A 22,714-nucleotide genomic window follows, 5' to 3' on the forward strand; every position below is an offset into this window, starting at 1 on the left:
TTTCCTCATTGCCTTTCTCCTCCTTGCAAGGAAGTCATAGTCTGCTCTTATTCCCTGAAAACGGAGAAGGGAGGTTGTGAATAAAAAACTACCACAGCTGTTGCTGGATAAAAGCAGATACCAAGATCACTTGGACTGCATCTTCAGGTTGATGGTTGTTTCTTTTTAACATTGCCTTTGTCATTCTGATGAGTTTCTGCTAACGATAGAAATGATCAGCCATGAAAAATGGTCTAGTTTTCTTTTTTCTGTGGTGGCATCTGTGGCAGCCCCAGGATCAACTCTCAGCTTGCAAGGTGCTGGGGAAGCTCAGGTAGGAGGATGGGTGAGGATGGGCTTCTACACCCACTGCAGCTATAAGTAAAGGGAGACAAAATAGCCCAAACAGCAATCCAGTAAGATTTACAGAGCATGGACACTTAAATAGCTGTGTGAAATGGGTTCCCATGGTCTTACCAAAGTGATGAGTAAGTTTACTTCGTGATGGCTTTGGGATCTGTGAGCAGTGGCCATCTTTCTGACGCAGCACTTTACACCTGATTTTTCTGGGGTATGTAAGGTCTCTTAGTGGAGCTGGATTTAAAAGACCAAGTCAAAAGAATTCATGATTAAAGTTGGTTCATATAATAAACACCAAATATGATCCTTGAGAAAAAATGGAGAAGAAAACCAAAACAAAACATCCTATTCCTTAGCATTTAGTTTGTATATGAGATAGCACTTTCTGTATGCTCAAAAAAAAAAAAAAAAAGTATGTTTTTCTGTAGAGTCAATCTATACTAGTGTGGGTTGCTTACAGCAAGGTAGGTGGAAAAACAGGTTACTCTGTGTGTAACCAAGGCAGTGAATCACAGCATGTGTGAGTAAAAAATCAGGTCAGCAGACTGCTGGAAGACAAGAACCCCTCATCAGTTGTTAGGTAAAACCAATATGTATGTTTTATGTCATGCACTGAATTTCTTTTAAAACTTTTTTTTCTTAATGTGGTGTAGTATCTTCATAGGAGGAGAAAAGACTGTTTCAATGATGTCAACAGAGTGTGTTCAGCCACTTGATATCCCAGATGACAGACTGGACAAGCAAGATTCACAGTGTAACGATTTTGGTAAGTGTTATTTGATGATGTCATTGCTGTAATGAGGGGTATTGTCTTCACATCATAAAGTCCAGCAATACAACTAACCCCCCATGAAAACATAGATTACACCTTCTGCTGACACTTCTAGTGCCAGATGGAAAGACAAGGAGCACTTTTCCTGCATATAAATATCAGATGAAGCTTTAGAGTGAAGTTAATTAAAGAGGGGAAAGGAAAAAGAGTCATTGATCTTTTCCCTGGGAGAGCAGTTTCTTCATTTATACCACAGTAAATTGAAAGCTAGGATATAGCTGAGCTTTCCCTGAATATATCTTCCATATGCAATTTGAGTAAAAGATTTCAAGCATTCCATTTGCCATCACTGAGACAGCTTTCTAAAAATGTTTTCTGTGCTGGGAAGTTTTTTTCTTTTCACAAATGGAACGGGACTGTTGGGAGACGTTCCTTGAGCTTTTATTGCAGCATCAGCCTCATTATATGGTTGAGACAATAGAAAGATGGCAAAAGCTTTGCCAGCAACAGCCAAAGACATCTTTGTTACAGAGCATTTAAAATACTTTCCAGCCAATAGTGTATTGCTAAAGCTTACAATTGTTTTAGCAGATTACTCAAAGTACATGTGCACCTGTTTTACGCAATGCTTGCTTGCTTCGTTTCTATTGACAATACACAATACACCATTACTAAGCTTAAAGCCATCTACTATCTTGGTAAGCATAATTTTCTGCAGTCTTAAGCTCTATCTTACCCCAGCCCAAAACTCAAGCTATTGTTTCATGTCCTTGCTTGCTATACTATTGTAACTTTTTCTACCTTCAGACTTTGCAGCTGTAGCTAGTTCTAAGTTTCTCTGCTCTTTCTGTTTCTAAGGACTGCTTTTCCAGCTTTCTGAAAATCATCTTTCCTTCACTATTTCCCACAGTTTTCTCCATCATCAGTTTCCTTTCTTGAAGGTACTTCATACAGCTTTTACAATGAGCATACTAGGGTTGTCTTTGCTCTGTCACACTCCTGAATACCCGATTTCATTCATGCTTGATAGATAAGCTTTTTGCATATTCATGGTCTTTGCCTCTGCTTCTAGTGCTATGATTTCACTCTTATCTTACAAAATTGTCCTGAAGATTTAGCAACCCAGAGAGAAAAATCTGTTTGCTTGTTGTTACCTTTGTGACAACAATAACGAAAGACAAATGCAATTTCACTTCCTTGTAAAAAAAAAATGTGTCACACCACGGGTTTTGTAAATTTTGTTGATTAGTACTGCAAAGAAGGTATCCTAGTTTTGTCTCTGCTACATGGCATTTCTAGCCACAGACATTGTTTTTACAACTGCTGGTATACCATAGTTGGTCCATAAAATTGCTTATTTAAATACATACAGAATGAGTTTCATTATACTATTGGAAAACAGAGGCAGTGGGAGGGTAAATGAGCTCATTAGGACTATGAAGATAGCCTGTGAAAGCCAGGAAAAAAACCCCACATCTCCAGGGACTTAACCCAGAGGCCATCCTTCCCACATCTACCTGCAGGCTCACAGACATAACAGCTGCCTTAAATAGTGTGAAAGAGCCTGGAACGAAGTTGTACTTGCATGCAAGTCTGCAGTCAGGGGCTGGGTAATGATGTGGGGAGCCCAGCTGAAGGCAAACAAGCTGCTTTTAAGAATTCAAAACACAGCTTTTTGTGATGATACTAATGAGAGGTTCACAAATGAGTGGTTAAAATGCTTAAAGAATCATTATCAAGGTTACTGGCAAAAAGCAGGGTTTAATATGAATCCATGAGAATGCAGCTGCAAAAGATTTAAGTGGCAAGGTTCTTTCTATTACTTACGTAGACAAAGCATGCATAAGTAAATTGGATTAGAAGCAACTTGGAATGATTTACATAAAGACTGGGGATGCAAGAGGGTAAGGGTGCAGAGAATATGGATGTAAGAAAAGGGTACAAAAGCACTTAGTCATTGACTAATTTAATATTTTAAAAAATTCAATAGGATTTGCTACAATTATAACAGTGAGTTAATTATATACTCAAAATAACAACATTCATACCATAATCTATTCACTTGCATGAACACACAAAAAAAAGATGTGTACATCTATATTAACTAGTGTAAAGGTACCTACCAAAAATTCCTATCAGGCTCAGTGCAGTACTCATATCAAATCCCTTAATGTTTCTCAACTGGCATAGGCTGCACCTCAAGGAGTATGTATTTGTGGGGGTGGTATCTGCCTAGACCTTGTTATCAGCAACAGTCTTTTAAGTATTGCAAACTTGAGGGTTTGCAAGCTCCAAGAGGCATCCCACTCAGAGGCCCACTCTGTTCCAGGAGAGCTCAAACAGCTCTCCTTGCTGCTACACTGCTATTTGTAGCATCACAAGATAATTTTTCCCAAAAATTCCAGTAAAAATAGTGCTATTACACTCAGGCTATGATTCATTTTTTTTAAAAGGTCTCATAACAATGGTACCATTTCAGTTGGGTAAGTTACTTACCAAGGCTAATAAGAATGACTGCTTATCTTTTGTTCCTTACCTTGGTCAGACATTGCTCATGTTCCTGGTATGGTCAGAATAGTTCCTACCTTTACCACAGAAGAGCACCCAGTATGGTCATAGATGCTTCACCACCCAACTGGCACCAAGGAGCATTTCACCACTCAGCTGTTTCAACTAAGGCTTATCAGAAGCTGCTGAGATTGTAGAACAGGCCTAAAGAGGAGTTGAGGGAGAAGGATGTACTACCGCAACAAGCTATCTTCTGTATTTTCAGCTTGCACAAGCACCCAGAAATACAGACTCTTGCGGAAAAAGTCATGTTGACCCTCTGAGCAATATGAGTAAAGGATTGTTTTAAGGGAAAACCAAAAATCCAGTGTCATGTTATGTCAATAAAAAGCAAATACCAATTGCTCATTAGTTCTGGAAATAAAGTTAACTCTTGAAGGGAGCAATATACGGACTGGCTCATTTTACAAATAGCTCAGACTGACCCTATATATGTAAAACTTTCCTTCACAAAACTGGCCTTGTAACTCTTGAAGATACAATCCATACAGTTACCACTGGATGAAATAGGGATGGCTATGGAACCTCTGCACACAATGATGCAGCCTCTCCTCTGACATGTAAACACACAAGCTGCCCACAACTCTTTCTCTGTTTTATGTCTACTGCCAACAACACAGAAGGACTACCTAAGTCACTTGACTCCCATGTAGTGTGGCACAGAGCCCTCTTTTGTTTGCTTTCTAAATATTTAAGAGATCTTTATTCCTGGACACTTGGATTAAAGCACTATTATCAAAGTGATTCTTTTCACCATCTGTTTTTTTACCTCCCCTAAGTTTTAATTTCTATTTTATTTTTCCCTGCAGAAGATCTTTCAGAGCAGCTGATTAAGAGCTGTGACCTCAAAAATAAACCAAGGAAAGGTAAAACTCTCACAGCCTCCCAGAAGACTGAACAGGAGCCAAAGAAGCCAAAGAGAAAAGATACACCGGCTTTGCACACTCCACCACCTCTAACAGGTGAACAGTAAATTTCTCAACTTTGAAATCCCAGTTCATGTCTGGGGACTGCAGCAGGATGAATATCCATGAAACATTCAAACATTTATGTCCCCTCAGATGCAGACAGGAACACAGCTTCCTGCATGTGCACCTGGGAAGGCAGGTGAACAGGAAGTTTGACTTTCTCAAAGATATTCCATGTTAGTTTGTTCTCACTTTTGGGAATATCAAGGTGGATAGGTTTATGATCTGAAAAACATGCTTCCGTGGATCTCACAGTCTTGCTCATAAATAATGTTACATTTATGTGTGAAATTATGTGTATTTATTGGCAGCTGCTGAACCATACTAGATGTCCCAAATCTAGTTTGGATATGGTCCAAAATCAAAAAGGATCAAGTCCGGCCCCTGCACTTTCTCATGAAACTTACATCCAGTGGACAGCAGGAGGCTGGGGCTGACACTGGGAGTAGATCAGTCAAACACACAAGCCACCGGCAGGATGGTCCTCCTGGAAATCACAGGGATCATGTGTTGATGGGGACTCTGGCAAAGGGTAGGTGTTTCAGGAGGCCAGAAAACATCACAGCAATGAAGAGGCTTCTTTTGGAATGCTCCCTACTGTGGCACAAATACAGATGTTTGAGACCCAAATGCCACCAACCTGGAGAAGGGAAGAATAAGCAGGAGACTTACTGAAACCCAATGATCCAAGAACAGCAATGGGAATAAGTGTTTGTCACTCTCAGCTAACAAGCACTCAGTGTTATAATTTCCAGCAAGAGAGCTGTGCTCTAATATTATTGAGTTCTTCTTCCCATGCTGCACATACATGGAGGAGTTAGCCAGTAACTACTTGTATGCTTCTCTGTATATCAGCAGCAATTCACCAAGTCAAAAACAAGCAACTGGGATTTTCCAGTATTTGTAATCCAGATATTTGATTCTGCTCAGTTTTCACATGTACCTTCCATCAGCAATTCTCTCTTAGGAAGAGCAGCTCAGAGGCTGGAGAGCTGTGTTTTCTTTCTGCAATTGTCATATCATAAAGAAAACATTCTTTCACTAGTTAAAACAGCCACTTCCGTGTGGTCATACTGCTCCCAACCAACCTCTTGAGCATGTGTGTGATTAAGTTATGTGGTAAGATGTCTAAAGTTCTGGAATAGGAGATTACACTCATCTGTCCCACGATTTTTAGTGCCTTATGTACAATCAGAAGCCAGCTGGCCTGATAGCATCATTTTCTAGAGCCTATGGGAAATAATTAATTTGAAAGAAATGTAGGGTGGGTACATCATGCAGCAGATCATGCAGATGTGCCACTGTACTTCAGAGTAGTCTTTGGGAAAGCTACAAAAGCATTGAAGTTTCTTCAATGTAAAAAGGCTAAAGTAGCATTTTCTTTATTGCTTGCTTACAGGCATAGACTCATCTGAAAATCTGCTGAAAAGGTATGGTATCACAGAGAAGTCACAGAGAGAGAGAGTGACTCCAGTCTCTCAAATCACTGAACTGAAGCAGAAAAAGCCCAGAAGAAAAGATACACCTGCAATACACATCCCACCTTTGATAATAGGTAAGAAACTTAGGTAAAGGCTCTCCTAACAGGCAGCAAAAAGTGGCTAGTGTCAGAGATATACTTAGAAGGCTGAAAGGAGGTTGCTCTCTGCTTTAGTATACTTAGCAGTTCTTGAACTGGACCTATTTCATCTAAGTATATAATAATAGTGGGGGGCCCATGGAAAGCCTAATACCTATCCCATGTTCAAGCTCTGGGGATAGAAAGAAGAGGTAAAAAGAAAAGGCATTTGGTCACTTGAGTATCTCTTGCAAACTGCAATCCTACTTTTCTGAAAAGCCAACTACTCCCCTGTTTTTCAAACCTAAGCACATAGAAATGTTTAGGTCACTAGCACTAAAATGCCTCCAACAACCTGGAGCAAAGCTGTACTGATTAATCCCCTCTTCGTTCTGCAGTCTCTGACATGCACTGAGGAAGCCAAGTGGTGATGAACTTCTCATTAGCAGCACCTTAAAGATAATTCTGTGCTTCTGGAATGACATGCAGTAGACACCACATTACATGCCAATGAAGGGAAGGGAAGGGAAGGGAAGGGAAGGGAAGGGAAGGGAAGGGAAGGGATAATTCCAATAGACCTAACCTGCTTTTTCGGTAAACTTAGGAGTAAGAGTTCAGGAATGTATGATAAATAAAACTGCACCACGCTTTATGAACATATTCCCTCTCATTTAAATTAAGAAGTGATGAAGGAAAAGTATATTTATGTAATTCTGATTACCTAGTTATAGCATACAAACCAGGCTTTTTAGAGCAGATACAAGAGACAGCTTAAATGTGAGACCCAAACAGAGGTCCCCAGCTCTTAAGAGGGATCCATATTAGTAGTGTTTCTGATGTTTACCACAATCAATAGCAAGATCATTACTAATAAATCACTTTGCTAACTGATGAACTCCAGAGGTTCCCAGCAGAGTTCAGGATTCAAAGCTCAGAGGGATGCAGCCCAGAGATGCATGTTATAAACTTTCCATAGACCATCAGCAATTTCAAGGACAAATCAGCATTTTAATGCAAAACAATGGAAAGGTAATACAAACGGGAAGTCAAAATAGTGATTTGTATAACACTAGGAAAATATTTTTTTCTTTGATATGATGCCTCTGATCACTTGTGAAGAAAATGTGCTTTACTGAATGCAGTTTGGAAGTTCTGGGTTTCAAGGAGTGAGAACCATGTTTGATTTGGGAAACATTTGTAAGTTAGTCTTTCTCTGCTGTTTTAAAAAGCCACTTAGCCTCCCTACCTCTGTTTTCCTAGCTGTGTGTTTTATGAAATGCAACTCATCCTGCAGATCTATTTTAAGGATTGTTAGATTGTTCTGTTAATATCTGCCAAGGGATCTGGCTAAAGAAAACAGAGGGTAAATATACAATGTAACCATAATTTCCCAACAAAACTTGCAAGTACTTGCAATTTTTAGGTACACTCTAGAACCACAAGGGCTCACAGAAACATGAGTGTTTCTGTTAGAAAGCTAAAAACTAGACAGAAAAGCTTGTCTTAAATAATGCATTTGTCAGGTGCCACCTAGATTTAAGCCATACCTCTTGGGCTACGACAACTCCTGCAGCTGAGTTGGGAGAGGGAAGAGGTGAATGGTTAATTCGATTCTTCTCACCCCGAGGTTTTCAATAGGGGTGTGGTATTTTTCTAAAGGAGCTGCCTTAACTGATTTTCTAGGCTATGAGAGAGAATGAGGATTTGAAACTAATTTTACAAGTTATCTCTCATTTGATTAGGAAACCTCAGACACATTTCAGGAACTACATTCCCATATTTGCACATGTGTTTACATTCTAGCTCAAACCCACAGACCTGAAGATCATTAATTTAGTTAATGGACTATATAATTCTAAATGGGGATGGCAACAGAATGTTCCAGAGCTGACTACAGGCTAGGATCAGATTAAAGCCATTTACTGTCAAGTGATATGGAAAAAATGACCATTAGAAATCTGACTATATTTTGTCTTCTGGTCTAATTCCTTCAGAAAGACAAGGTGTTGGCTGACTGAAGGAGAACTTGCTACTGAAGGAGAAATCTGCTCATGACTCATTTGTATGGACATGGCATAACATTAACTGTGCCACTTCAGTAGAAGTTTGAAGGCTGAATGCATTTAGAAGCCTGACCCTTGTAGAAGAGATTTCAGATAACTAACTTAGTAGGCCCCTTCTTTAACTGCATTTCCCAATAGGATTGGGTGCTCCCAAGGTGTAAAACTGATTCTGCTTCTCATCTGGACCACATGCCACCCAGTAGATACATTAATTTTCTTCATTTTACATGGTACATTTGACTTGCTTTTATTTGTGACAGAAAATCTCTCAGACCACACAAAACAGAGAGGGGCTGTCCTAGGAGTGCTGGTCAAAACAAAGAGGAATAACACATCTGCCATTTTAGCTGCATTTACAACAAAGTATTTGTGTGGACAGCTGTTCAAGAGAATATTCTATTAATAAAACCTTTTAGTAGAATTAAGTGGAATTTCTTGCATTGGTATCTAGAAGTGGTTTGCAGGGGATCTGAAGGAGAAATATTAGAAATGGTGGCAATGCTCATTAGGATCAGTAACACATACAAGATCATACAATTACTAAACACTACAACACTGAACTGTCATCCCAGAGTCTGCGACAGCTGATAAACCTTAAAACAACAGAAAACTGGAGAAATCATGTCCGGATTCATGTTTCTCCAAACTCCCTCTGAAAATAGGCTCAGCTGTCATAGATGGTCAAATTGCCAAGTCAAAAAGACTTGAATACTTTTTGATGCACAATGGAAAGGTAATACAAACGGGAAGTCAAAATAGTGATTTGTATAACACTAGGAAAATATTTTTTTCTTTGATATGATGCCTCTGATCACTTGTGAAGAAAATGTGCTTTACTGAATGCAGTTTGGAAGTTCTGGGTTTCAAGGAGTGAGAACCATGTTTGATTTGGGAAACATTTGTAAGTTAGTCTTTCTCTGCTGTTTTAAAAAGCCACTTAGCCTCCCTACCTCTGTTTTCCTAGCTGTGTGTTTTATGAAATGCAACTCATCCTGCAGATCTATTTTAAGGATTGTTAGATTGTTCTGTTAATATCTGCCAAGGGATCTGGCTAAAGAAAACAGAGGGTAAATATACAATGTAACCATAATTTCCCAACAAAACTTGCAAGTACTTGCAATTTTTAGGTACACTCTAGAACCACAAGGGCTCACAGAAACATGAGTGTTTCTGTTAGAAAGCTAAAAACTAGACAGAAAAGCTTGTCTTAAATAATGCATTTGTCAGGTGCCACCTAGATTTAAGCCATACCTCTTGGGCTACGACAACTCCTGCAGCTGAGTTGGGAGAGGGAAGAGGTGAATGGTTAATTCGATTCTTCTCACCCCGAGGTTTTCAATAGGGGTGTGGTATTTTTCTAAAGGAGCTGCCTTAACTGATTTTCTAGGCTATGAGAGAGAATGAGGATTTGAAACTAATTTTACAAGTTATCTCTCATTTGATTAGGAAACCTCAGACACATTTCAGGAACTACATTCCCATATTTGCACATGTGTTTACATTCTAGCTCAAACCCACAGACCTGAAGATCATTAATTTAGTTAATGGACTATATAATTCTAAATGGGGATGGCAACAGAATGTTCCAGAGCTGACTACAGGCTAGGATCAGATTAAAGCCATTTACTGTCAAGTGATATGGAAAAAATGACCATTAGAAATCTGACTATATTTTGTCTTCTGGTCTAATTCCTTCAGAAAGACAAGGTGTTGGCTGACTGAAGGAGAACTTGCTACTGAAGGAGAAATCTGCTCATGACTCATTTGTATGGACATGGCATAACATTAACTGTGCCACTTCAGTAGAAGTTTGAAGGCTGAATGCATTTAGAAGCCTGACCCTTGTAGAAGAGATTTCAGATAACTAACTTAGTAGGCCCCTTCTTTAACTGCATTTCCCAATAGGATTGGGTGCTCCCAAGGTGTAAAACTGATTCTGCTTCTCATCTGGACCACATGCCACCCAGTAGATACATTAATTTTCTTCATTTTACATGGTACATTTGACTTGCTTTTATTTGTGACAGAAAATCTCTCAGACCACACAAAACAGAGAGGGGCTGTCCTAGGAGTGCTGGTCAAAACAAAGAGGAATAACACATCTGCCATTTTAGCTGCATTTACAACAAAGTATTTGTGTGGACAGCTGTTCAAGAGAATATTCTATTAATAAAACCTTTTAGTAGAATTAAGTGGAATTTCTTGCATTGGTATCTAGAAGTGGTTTGCAGGGGATCTGAAGGAGAAATATTAGAAATGGTGGCAATGCTCATTAGGATCAGTAACACATACAAGATCATACAATTACTAAACACTACAACACTGAACTGTCATCCCAGAGTCTGCGACAGCTGATAAACCTTAAAACAACAGAAAACTGGAGAAATCATGTCCGGATTCATGTTTCTCCAAACTCCCTCTGAAAATAGGCTCAGCTGTCATAGATGGTCAAATTGCCAAGTCAAAAAGACTTGAATACTTTTTGATGCAGAAGACATCTGAGTTGATCACCAATCACTCCATCCAAACAGAGTTAGAGCTTGGCCAGAGCCCGAAGTCTAATTGCTGGGTATCACTTAACACATTTTTAAAACAAGACTCTAAAAAACAACAGTTATAAACAAGAAACCTTAGGGTTACAAACCAATCAAACCAGCAAATAACTGAATCCTTACGAAGTTTCTGTCAAGACAGAGATTCTTCAAACACAACAAACGTCTTGAATTCTCTGCTGGAGTACTTCTGTAATAATAATAAAAAGGAACCACAAGACTGGCAATCTGGATAAAAAACCCCCAGAAACATATGAGTAGTTAGGAAATAAAGAAGAACGGGATCCTGAAGAGACACGTGTCTTGCAGATAATCACACAAAGAGATAGCAAAACACAATAAAAGCCAGCTGCAAACACCACAAAAACACCCCAACAACAATTCTCATCACAAAAATCTGAAGACTCATACAACAAAATCAACTAATCAACAAGAAGTGCTTGAGGGATTAAGACAACCTTCCCAAAGCATTCATCCAACATTAACAACAATCACCATCTATCAGCATTATTTATAAAAATTAAAAATAACAAAGGTTATAAACTCAATACTAACAATGCTTTAAACTTTTAATCATTGGGGAATCAACTGATGACACCACAACAGGATCTGATTGACATTTCCCAAATGTTCTGTCTTCCAAGACACCTTGGCTAATTAAATCATTACTAATACTTTCATCTTTACATGATGGTTTCCCTCCCTGGGAGGCATTTTTCATAAGATTTCTGTCTATATCATATTTAGAATAACATTGACTCGCATAGGGTTCCCCTTTTTCCTGCATCTTGTGCAAAGACTTGGTGCTTTCTCACTTTTCTGATGAAGATTCTGTGGAACTGGCCTGTGGAAGAGTTGGGTGAAGTGCCCCATATAACATCTGCTGCATTTTCTGTGGAGTTGCCCTGTTAAAAAACTGGATAAAGCGCTGTGAGAGTTCTCAGTTTTCCATCTTGCCCTTGAAGGAGTTTCCTGACGTGCTTTTTTTTTTCCCAAACGCCAGCTTGGAGTGCTGCGATGTGCTGGTTGCTGTGGTTCCCTGGCAACTGTGACAGGGTGGTGCCTTGAGGAATGTCTGACCACGTCCCGTCTCCGCCTGCTCTGGGGCAGCCTCATCCTGCGTCATCTCGGGGATGGGGAAAGGACCGTTCTCGCCCTAGCCGCACCCCGCTTTCACCGGCTTTGAAGCAGCCGCGCCCTTGGGAACGCCCCCCTCCTCCCCGGGACCACCCGCGCTGCCCGGGTCCCATTCGGGATCCACCTTGCCCGGACCCGCGCAGCCCCGATCTCAACTGGGGACCGCTCCCCTGGCTCCGCGCCAACATCCGCACCCGGCGGGACCATCTCCCACACCGCCGGTGCCCCTACCGCGCTGGCGAAAGGGGAAAAAGCCTTTCTCGCTCTGGCTTCCGGGTTTTGCGTCATCAACGCGCGTCCGTTGTGTCCCGCCGCCGCGGTCTGCGCTCCGCTCCGCTCGGTCCGCTCCGCTCGGCCCTGCCCGCACAGCTGCCCAGCATTCCCCGGACGGCTGGGCGCTGCCCGCCGCCACCTCGCCGCCCCCACGGCCCCTCGCGGCGCTGCCGCTTTTGCTGCTGCCCTGAGCCACCGCTTGCAGCCGTCCCAGGCTGTCCGGTGCCGCCGTCACCATCGCGGCACACCCAGGCGCCCCTGCGGCCGCTGCGCGCCACCCGGGCTTGCTGACTGCCTGTTACTGCCTCGGCATGGTCGAAATGCAGCTCCCCCTCGGGCCCCGCGACTTCCTCCACCCCCCGCCCCGATGGGTCCGCCGTCGCGTCCATGGCTTCTGTCGCCCTCGTGCCCCCGCCGCTGCCTTCGCTGCCGCCCCTGGCTGCTGTATGCTGCCCAGCGCCGCTGCGAGAGGCTGCCCCCCGTATCCTTCTGGCCCTGTGATCTCGGCACCCTCTCCCGTCAGTCCCTCCGCCGCCGCCCCCGCCGTGAGTGTACTTAGTATGGGACTACAAGCCTGTTCATGGGCGAGATCCCACTTTTCCTCCTCCCCGAGGGAACTGGCTAGTTTCGACTTTCCTGGGACTGGTTGAGGGATGTCTGCATCAGAGGACCCTGGAGATTCTGGGTGTTCTGGGGATTCTGAGGACTCAAGGGACCCCTGGGACCCTGGACGTGATGGTAAATAGTCCTGTTAATTTTCAGTGGGAGGCATTCCTGCTTCCCCTGGATCCGTGGTAGAGAGAATTGCCTCCTGCTGATCACAGGGCAATTTCCCTCCCTCGGCTCCCGTAGGGAGTCTGGGCTGCCTGCTGTTGGCAAGGCGGTGAGTCATTACTACTGCCTGCTGATGGCAGGTAGCCCCCGCGGCATTCTGCGAAATCGTTTCCAGCATTGTTCCCGCTGGAGCCAAAAGTCTTAAGGCCTTAGTATCTTTCCCTGTTGCTAAATGATAAAGGTGTCCGTTAATCTCCCTGAGATGTTCCTGGGAATAAGCTTCCCCAGTGTTCTCAGTGTTCTAAATTTTGACCTTTCTAACCAAAAGCTGAAGCACTGCGAGGTCGGTCCAGAGGTTGTCCTGGTCCCTGGCCAGCAGATCACAGATGAGGATTCCTAGGTGCCTTGGTCTTCCTCTCATCCAGGCCGTGCTCAAGGTGATTTATTTCAGCAAGGGTCAGGTTGTTCTTCCCTGGATTTTTCTCTCTGGTGGTGTGACTCTTCCTGGGTTGGAATTCAGCGTCTGGTGGCTTGGCTGCTTGCCAACAGCCCACCTCTGAGCTTCGCCCACCCAGGGACACCAGATCTCGGGTTCCCTCCCTGGTCGAGATGATCCCGAGGTGTGTCAAAAGTCTTTTTCTCCAACCCAGCTGTCCAAGAGGAAATCAGAAGTCTTCGGCTGTCGTTCTCAAGGTTGTTTATTATTTCTTATCTAAAACATTTTCTGTCTGGCCTGCCAAGGTCTGTTCTGCAGGTTGGTCTGAGGCACACTCCGCCCGCCCCCCGGCTGGTGTTGCTTTTATGCTACAAACTACATACTTGATATTTACAGTTATTTTCCAATACCTATCACCTATGTTAGACAGTTAGACAGACTTTCTAGTCTAAACCAATCCCAAAGTGCTAGCACCACCAAGAAGATGGAGGCTAGAAAGAAGGAAGAAGGACAGGACAACACCTAAATCCCTCCATTTGTCCCCCTAGGCCCCCATAGTAAAATTCTTCAAAATTTCACCTTTCACCCTGTGACAATTACTATTATACTATTTAAACTTTTGTGACTTGTAATTCTTCATATAAGGTTGGTAATTTGTTCCATGGGTTAAGATCGAATTCCCAGGTGTCTTTGGCTTCCTGCCAGGGTCTCCAAGCCCCTGCCAGGGCTTTGAGCCATCCAGGGCATCCAGAAGGTTCTGACACATTAGTGCATAGCTCTAAACTGCATGTAATTAACTGTCTTCACATTTTAGTTAGACAAAAGAATCCCTCTGGGCCTGTGATCCAAGGACACACCACAGCCTCAGGCCCCAAAAAGTATAAACAAAAGTGAATTGGGAAGGAGCAAGCTGAGGGTATATGGCTTCATTACCTGAAGCTTTAATTGGAGAATTAACCCCTGATATGCAAACAGACAAAACTTCTATATGCCTGAAAAACCTGTGACCACGAGGCTTTTACACTGCCCAAGGCCTGTTGAAGGCCTTTAAAAAATACCCACTTTATTCTGTTAACTCTGTCTAGCCCTCTGTTCTAGGTAGCCACTCCAAGGCATCAATACCATGTAGCACTGAGTGCTGCTTACTTCAGTAAGGCTAATAAGAAGGAAACAGGACAGAAAGGTTTGTCTATATTTACTTAGCTCACATAATTCTGCGAGGTCTTCTCAGGTCTCCAAGTCTATAATTCAGGTTCTGTTTTGCACAGCAGTTCCAGAAAAGCTTAGTTTCTTTGTGTGTGCTACCAGATGGAATATATCTGAAAGTAAATAAGTAGCAAATATTGGGCCAGCCTTCAACCAAAGGCTTTTCATAGCAAATCATGGAGCCATCACTGCTGAACTTCGACTGGCAGAATGATGTACGTTGGCTGTATCTTGAAAATTAAATATGCATCCTTAGAATAGGAAGGGAATGAAATTCAGGCATTTAAATACATAGGTTATTTTGCCTGATACAGGCACCAGTCTGCCACAGGCAGTTAATCACTTGAAAACAGATCCAGAATACAGGATCTAAAAAGCTCTGTACAGAGAGGCAACATTTTAGCAGGCTGCTTTGATTCCATGCCAAGTGTTCAGAGGTGGCTTCAACAGTAGGCAACAAAGTGTCATAGAGGTATAACTGAAAACAACTGAAATTGCATTAGTTTTTGTCATTCTCTAAATAGCAAATGCACATAGATTGAATTTCATCTTAATGTACATTTTAAGCACATATTAGTTATGTTTTCCCTGTCCCTCAAACGGCCCAGGATGTAAAAATCAACAAAAAATAACCCCCACTCCCCTTTGCAGCACACACAACCCACACCTCAAAGGCGTCAGGAAAAAAACCCTTGACTATCTTTGCCTAGGTTGCCTATAGGGATAGAAGTCTGTGTGAGGAATATTTACATCCATCTCCATAAAATGGCATAATTCTTTGCAATTAACAACAAGAGTTACTTAATTGCTCCTTGAACAAATGAAGTCCTTTGTGTTTCAAATTAACTGAAAGGCATATTAATTTATGCCTTTCAGTTTATCTCATAGTGCTTTTGCAACCAGCTAGTTCACAAGAACTGCATATAAATGAAGCAGGAGCTAACTTGAAGGGCAGCATAGGTAAATATTTTGTACCTAATGCATTGTTCTCACATCACTCTTACTTATTTTTTAATGAGGAAAGCAGTTACAATATTTGTTATACCTTGGTATAATATAAAAGCCTCCAGATCCTCAAAGGACAGACTTACTGGTTTAACAGAGAAAATGAGAAAGAGAGACACAGAGAAAGGAAAAGTGACAGATTTGTGGGAGGTATGATCTACAATCCAAGTCTATTTTCACATTATTCATCATTCAGTAGCTTTTGCAATTTATTGATGCCATATCTTTTCAGTGGAGATGGCACTTGTCATGTGGGTATTTAAACATGTCTCTTGTTTCACCTGCACTTGCCAAATCTAAGTAATATGCTATATACATAGAGAAAACATACTTGTCCATAAAAGCTGTTTCTGTTACAAAGATTAATTACAGTATTTGCTTCATCATGCAAGCTCTTTCCCTTATTTAGCTACCCAAACCCTTCTAACAAACAGGCTCCCACATGAAATTTCAGTCTCTTTTTACAGGTAGCAAAAATATACTGGATTTAAGAACACTTAATAATTTTAGCTAAAAATGCAGTGATTCAACTCTAGTTCAATAAGTATTAAGAGACTGAAATGCCAACAAGAAATGAGTAATTCACATGATGTTGGAAAATGACATTAAAATCAAGAAATCAAAAAGAGAGAACTGAAAAATTCTCTTTTGCCTGATATTTTCTAGAAAGTAGTATATTAAATCAACTCACTTTTCCACCTTTTTTTTGTTTGTTGTTTGTTTTTTGTTTGTTGTTTGTTTGTTTTTTGCGTTCTTCTCTTTTTAAGGCACTAAGCTGTTTACAGAAGAAGAACAAACAGTGATTATGGAAGATGAAGAAAAAGATGGAGACATAATCCACGGTTAGATTACAGTGGTATTTCAATAATACAGTGTAAATAATAATGGGTCATTCAAAGTGGCAGCACATTAAAAAATATCTTTCACATTTGTAAATAATTTTCTCAGTTGTACGCTTGAATTTAAACTACCATCAAGTGCTTATCTGCATCTAGTAATTCCTAGCAAGCATCATTGGACATGAATGGCAGAAATTTCAGTTACACAGGGTTTGAAGGATTCTGTCAGTTTACTACAAGTGGCTTCCTAGCATTTTTGTCAATGAGGAATCCAATTCAGATCAGATCTGGTTTTGTGGAGTGTGGTGCTCATACAGTACCTGGCACTGGAAGTGGTAATGCAGAGTAGTAAAACACCAGCTAGTGATTCAAATTGCTTTTTTTGCCTGACACTTGACCTCATTTGTCCAGTTTTCCTTTCCTGGAATAACACTGACCACAGTGAAAATTCCCATGTGCAGAGCTGATGGGATAGATGAAGAAGGTGAGAGGACCAGGATTCAATTCTAGAGTCTCTGAAATGCAAAGCAAAAATTTCCTCTGCCTGGATCTGCTCATGACTTTTGTCTGTAAGGAGGAAAAGATAAATTTACTTTAGAATTAAAATTACACCTAAGGGCTCTCAGCCTTGACAGATGCATCAAATAGGATGGAGGGCAGAGATCTCAGAGGACAAACACTAGGGAAGTGCAATGCCTGCAGGTAATTGTCTCCACTGGCTTGGTGAAAGATAAAATTGTTGGATAGTTGATCCTTTTGCTCAAAATAATTTCTTTTCACATCTGCTTTTTAAATTGAATTCTAGGTAATCAGTTAGGAGAGGCTGTAAAGATTCAAAATCACAGCAGGAAAGTAAAACTTGAATAAAAGGAATAATGTTACTCAATGGCATATGCTTACTGCAAGGTAGAAGAGCATAGTGACTTTTTAAATAGTTTACCTCAATGATTCAAACAAGAATTGTTTTCACAGCCAGCTACAGCATTTGTAGAGAGATGGGTATTGGTAGAATATTTTACCCAAAAAAAGACAGAACTGGACTCTGTGTGCTGACCTTAATACTCTGGGATAGATGGAGTAGCACTGCCAGATGAACCCTTAGGGAATTAAGCAGAGAGGTTGAAGATTATCTAGCCTGATGGACAGAATTTAGTTATCTTTTTAAGTCACTTATACAGACAGCTGAGGACCATACTAGTTTGGACTCCATTTGCCACTCTGACTGACCCAACATCTTTCATGAAAATACAGTCCATTCACAAATATATGTGAATGTATACTCTCAAGATGTAATCAGTGAGCTTACAATAAATAATTGCATATTAAATTGCACAAGAGGTCCACTGTATGATTAATGGGATACCTCTTACTTAAAAAGTGTACATGTTTTTATCCTATTAATCTATCAGTGAGATAACATCATACTTAAAATATAAATAATCTATAGTTCAAGTAACAACATTAATATAAGATCCACAGTAAAGTGTGGAAACAGATGGGCATGCCAGCCCTCTCCCTTGGAGAGATATCCCTTGAATGGGCTATGGTATGAGCTTCTCAAAGTCTCATGGATTGAGGAATCCTCTGTGGTCATGGTGAGTTCCCAGCATGCTTTGGAACCCCATGTAGATTTGTTGGGACTGATTGGTTTTTCCCCCTTTGTACCACCCCTGCTTTTCCCCATAAAACCCCCAGTTTCTGCCTTGTTCAGGAGGGAGCTGCCATCACTAGCATCCTTTGCAAGTTGCTGGAATAAAGGCTACCTCTGTGGAACAACCACACAGTGCTCCTGTGTCTTTGTCCCTGTGTTGGCCAGGGTATACCTCACAAGGCAGAGCTGAAATCACTAAGAGCTGAAATCACTGCTAAGAGCTGAGGTGAGCTGCCTGCCCCTTGCTGAGGTTACCCGACAGTGAAGGACTGCCTAAGACTCCTAGAAAGCTCTCTCTTGCGGGACCTCCCTCTGGGAAGGCTGCAGCGTCCAGGTCAAGCCATCAGACCCCCAACTGCCTCTACAGCAAAGTACGTCACAACAAGTACATAACAAGAATATGACTCAGGTCTACCTTTGCCAGTGAAGTTGGTGAATATTTTCAGTGCATGTGTAGTGAGTTGACCTTGGCTAGATGCCAGATACCCACCAGGCTGCTCTATCACTCCCCTTTACAGCAGGACAATGGAGAGAAAATAAGATGGAAAACAACTAGTAAGTTGAGATAAGGCAGTTTAAAAAGCAAGGAAAAAAAAAAGAAAAGCAAAAGTTTACACATACATAAGCAAAAGAGAAAACAATTAATATCTACTTCCCATCAGCAAGCAATATTCAGCCATTTCCCAGGAAGCAGGGTTTCAGGACACACTTCTGGAATGGTTGTTCCAGAAGGCAAAAGTGGTAACATAACAAATGTCCCCATTCCTCCTCTCTCCCATAGCTTTCATATCTGAGCTGATATCGTATGGTATGGAATATCCCTTTGGTTTATTTGAGTCAGCTATTTTGGCATAGTTGTGTCCCCTATCAGGATCATGCTCACTCCCAGTCCCTTGACAGGAGCCATGGGAGAGAATGTTAGAGACAGTGCCAACACTGTGCCAGTGCTGCTCAGCAGTAGCAATACCACTGGTGTGTTACCAGTACCTATCCAGCTACCGATGCAAAGCACAGCACTGTGAGGGCTGCTGAGGGAAAACGAACTCTATTTCTGTCAGCCCCAATACCATTTCCACCCCTTATTCCATACCATTTGCATCCTACTCAGATCACACGTAATTTATATATCTTCCAGCTCTTCCATTATATTTCTCATTACTGGAATCCCTTTTTACCCACACTTACAACTTAACTACATCCTTAAACTATCTCTATATCCAATATACACTTTCATTAACTACTACCCCTGTCCTTTCACAGATTGATATTACTTTCCCTTTTCATGGGCTTCCTCCATCTCTCCAGATCCATCACTTGGGCTCCATTCAATCAGGATGGGTAGTCAAGACAGGAGAAGAAGCATACTTGATCACTGCACATCAAGACTGACCTGGCTTGAGTCATCATTGCATCCTCCTTGCCCTTCACAAAATTAATTCTTCATCAGTTCAAGTCATTCCTGCTACTTTATTTCCTGCAACACATAAATTTATGCCACAGATTATTTTTCCCACAAGGTTAAATTTCCTTGAGTCACATAGCAGGTCTCCCAACTCTTCCACACTACCTACCAAATACACCCTGGTCCTTGGGCAAAAACAATCCCACAAATGGGTTTGCCTTTCTTCATGAAAGGAGAAATCCACACCAGCTTCCCTGGCCATGAAGCCCCAGTCATGAAGAAAGAAACAGAGTTAGCTATCTGGCCTCCATCTGGGGCTTCCCTTCTGTCTGACTGAGGCAGGATAGAACCAATCTCTTTGGCTGCCCCTAAAAGCTGGGCTGCTTGTTCGTAGGTATGTGAAAGTATGCAGAGTTTCTGCTGCATTTCAGACCAAGAAGATTCAATTTCTACAGCTGATATATGCATTTGCAGGTAATACTATGATATGAAGCTGCTGGAATATGATGCAGGGGCTCTTTGAACCACCTTCCTCCACATGGCCATTGTGCAAGGGACATCCTGTGGATCTTTAAGGACTTTATCCTTTTTTAGATTTCTATAGATGACTTCCAGCACTGCTAATTCTCTGATACTGGATAACTTCAGCTGTGGTGGTCCACTTTCCTGAGGAATTTATTCCCAAGAACTGGATCTCCTGTGCAGTTCCCTTCACTTTGTTTTATGGCAAGACCAGCTTTCAGAAGGATTTGGATTTTTTATTCTTTCCTTTTTCAGAAACTTCTGCTGTATTGCCCCACACAAATATATCATCAAGACATTGCAGGTGTTCTGGAGCTCTGCTCTGTTCGATATCAAATAGTGGGGCTTCCATAAATGATCTTAAAAGATCTTCCTTAAATTAATATCTTGCCCTCACGCTTGAGAGGAGCTGTCTACAGAGGCTGCAAATTGCTCGTTCTTTTCCAATTCTTCTTTCAACTTCCCAATCTCTAGCAAGGGATCCCAGCTGTTGGACTTCATGACCTTCTAATTGCTGACCCTTGGCTCCATTATCCAAGCATCGAAGAAATCCATTCATCTGGCTGGTGATTGTAGTCTTTTCTCAAATCTCAAAGTTCTGATGAGGTCAGAGTAACTTGGGTTTCCTGTTTGATTTGCCTCACTCCTTTCAATTTCTGTGTTGAACGTCCTGCTATTGAAGGACCTGCTTCTTCCATTTAACCCCTCCTCTCCTATTTTTTCTTCTTCTTCCTCTTCTTCCTCTTCTTCTTCCTTCTTCTTCCTCTTCCTCTTCTTCCTCCTCCCTTACTAATCGATGGTATGAGCCTGTTACTCACCTTGTCAATTTTTTTTCATTACTGGGATAATTACTTTAGTTACTGTGGTTTGAGTCTGTCTCAGTTATAGTGTCCTCAAATGCAGTTTGGGTTCCTGCCACAACTACAGTCCTCTGAGAGTACAGAACTGTGGTTCAGTAGGCACAGGCCAGGCCCCAGTACAGGGTGAGAAGCTGCTAGTGTTCATTGGAGTAGGGAAGACACCTTTCTATCAGTTGATTGGCCAGCTTGTCAGGGTTGATCACCTGTTCAGGTGTAAAGCCCTAGGTGATGGTAGGTGATAATTGCCCTAGAAACATGCCCAAATCCTTCCATGCACCCTGCCACTCAGAAACTGAATGCCTCAGTGCAATTTCAATATCTCCTCACAAAATTTGTTTTCTCTTACATCAGGATGGCACCAGATTCCATAAACTCCATAGTGAACCAGCAGTATTAGTTGATATTATTAACAGTGTTAAACAGCTTACATAAGGATGAGCAAAGACTGTGGAAGACTGCATTATAAAAGCATTCAAATCAGTCTTGGGTAGGGAGAAGGAGGTGTATTCCTTCATCATCCACAGAAGATAACTCCCCCAGCGTAACAAGGTCATCAGTGTAAAGGAAAAGCACACAGCCACTGTTTGTATTAACATGTTCTCAAACTCAAAAGAGAGATAAGCAATGCAGCTGACAAACTCCATGTTCCACAAAGAAGCTTGCTACTTGATAAATACTATTTATAAATATGTATATTTATATATTACTGCTTTTGTCTCACAGCACACACTGGATACCAAAAAGATTGTAGTGGTTTGACCTCGGCCACTTCCTGAGAAGCAGGGTTTCAGCACACACTTCTGGAGCAGTTGCTTCAAAAGGCAAAAGTGATAACATAGCAAATGTCCCCAATTCTAGCTGAATCTCTTTAATAAAGGCATTAAAAATGAGAAAGATCTCCTGCCCATTTATTTCACATATGGTATGGAATATCCCTTTGGTTTATTTGAGTCAGCTATTTTGGCATAGTTGTGTCCCCTACTAGGATCTTGCTCACTCCCAGTCCCTTGATAAGGTACCATGGGAGAGAACAGTCCTGCTCTGCAACACCTTTCTGGCTACCAATGCAAAGCACAGCACTGTGAGGGATGCTAAGGGAAAATGAACTCTATCTCAGCCAGACCCAATACAGCACAATAAGCAAGAGTGAAATGTGGAGTCCTGAAAATATTCAAATTAACATCAGCAATGGATTAGCCATGAAATCAACATGTTTAGGCATGAAGGGTCTTAACAACAAAGCATGAAAACATGTGACTGACTTTACTGATCTGAAATTTCCAAGCCTGGGAAATGCTGACACAGTTTAATGGGAAATTAAAAAAAAACAAAAAAAACCCCAACAACAACAACAACAAAAACAACAAACAAAACAAAAAAAACCACCAAAAAACAACCTCCTTTAAGCCTAGCACTGTATATTGCTTGGCAAAGAGGAGTTACAGTCTGAGTGACATCTCTAATGGCACAGCAGCATAATTTATCATCACTGTATTGATGAAATTGGAGCCCAGACATGAGAATGCTGCTGCTTCCTTTTAAAATGGCAATGCCAATTCAGCATTTTCTCTTTTTTTTTCCACCCAGGACCAACATGAGCAATTAAAAGTAATTTTTCACTTTATCAATTAAGTAAATAGGAGTTTTTTTAATGTTTGTAGCAAGGAGTTGTAAGGATCTGATAGTAAAAATAATGCCTCAAAAAGTGCTTCATCATTATCATTATCTCTTTGAACACCTGAATACTATGAGCAGCCCACCCTGAGGTCCATAAAAAGGATGGCAAAAC

At 41.4% G+C, this 22,714-nt stretch overlaps 1 protein-coding gene across 3 annotated transcripts; it reads left to right on the forward strand.

The window, feature by feature from the left end:
- The first annotated feature begins 1,012 nt into the window (after window positions 1-1,012).
- Window positions 1,013-17,822, forward strand: PPP1R17 (protein phosphatase 1 regulatory subunit 17). Of its 3 annotated transcripts, XM_041473885.1 has the most exons (4): window positions 1,013-1,105; window positions 4,489-4,641; window positions 6,047-6,202; window positions 16,419-17,822. In XM_041473885.1, exons 1-4 carry the CDS (start codon window positions 1,024-1,026, stop codon window positions 16,496-16,498), a joined length of 471 nt encoding a protein of 156 aa, XP_041329819.1. In that variant the 5' UTR covers window positions 1,013-1,023; the 3' UTR covers window positions 16,499-17,822. The 3 variants fall into 3 exon arrangements, 1 of the variants encoding a protein (XP_041329819.1); XR_005955660.1 differs by lacking the exons at window positions 1,013-1,105; window positions 4,489-4,641; window positions 6,047-6,202 and adding an exon at window positions 10,318-13,697; XR_005955659.1 differs by lacking the exons at window positions 1,013-1,105; window positions 4,489-4,641; window positions 6,047-6,202 and adding an exon at window positions 10,318-12,968.
- The last annotated feature ends 4,892 nt before the right edge of the window (window positions 17,823-22,714 follow it).

This window comes from Pyrgilauda ruficollis, unplaced genomic scaffold, assembly GCF_017590135.1.
Source record: "Pyrgilauda ruficollis isolate IOZ18807 unplaced genomic scaffold, ASM1759013v1 scaffold305, whole genome shotgun sequence".
Taxonomy (NCBI): Eukaryota; Metazoa; Chordata; class Aves; order Passeriformes; family Passeridae; genus Pyrgilauda; species Pyrgilauda ruficollis.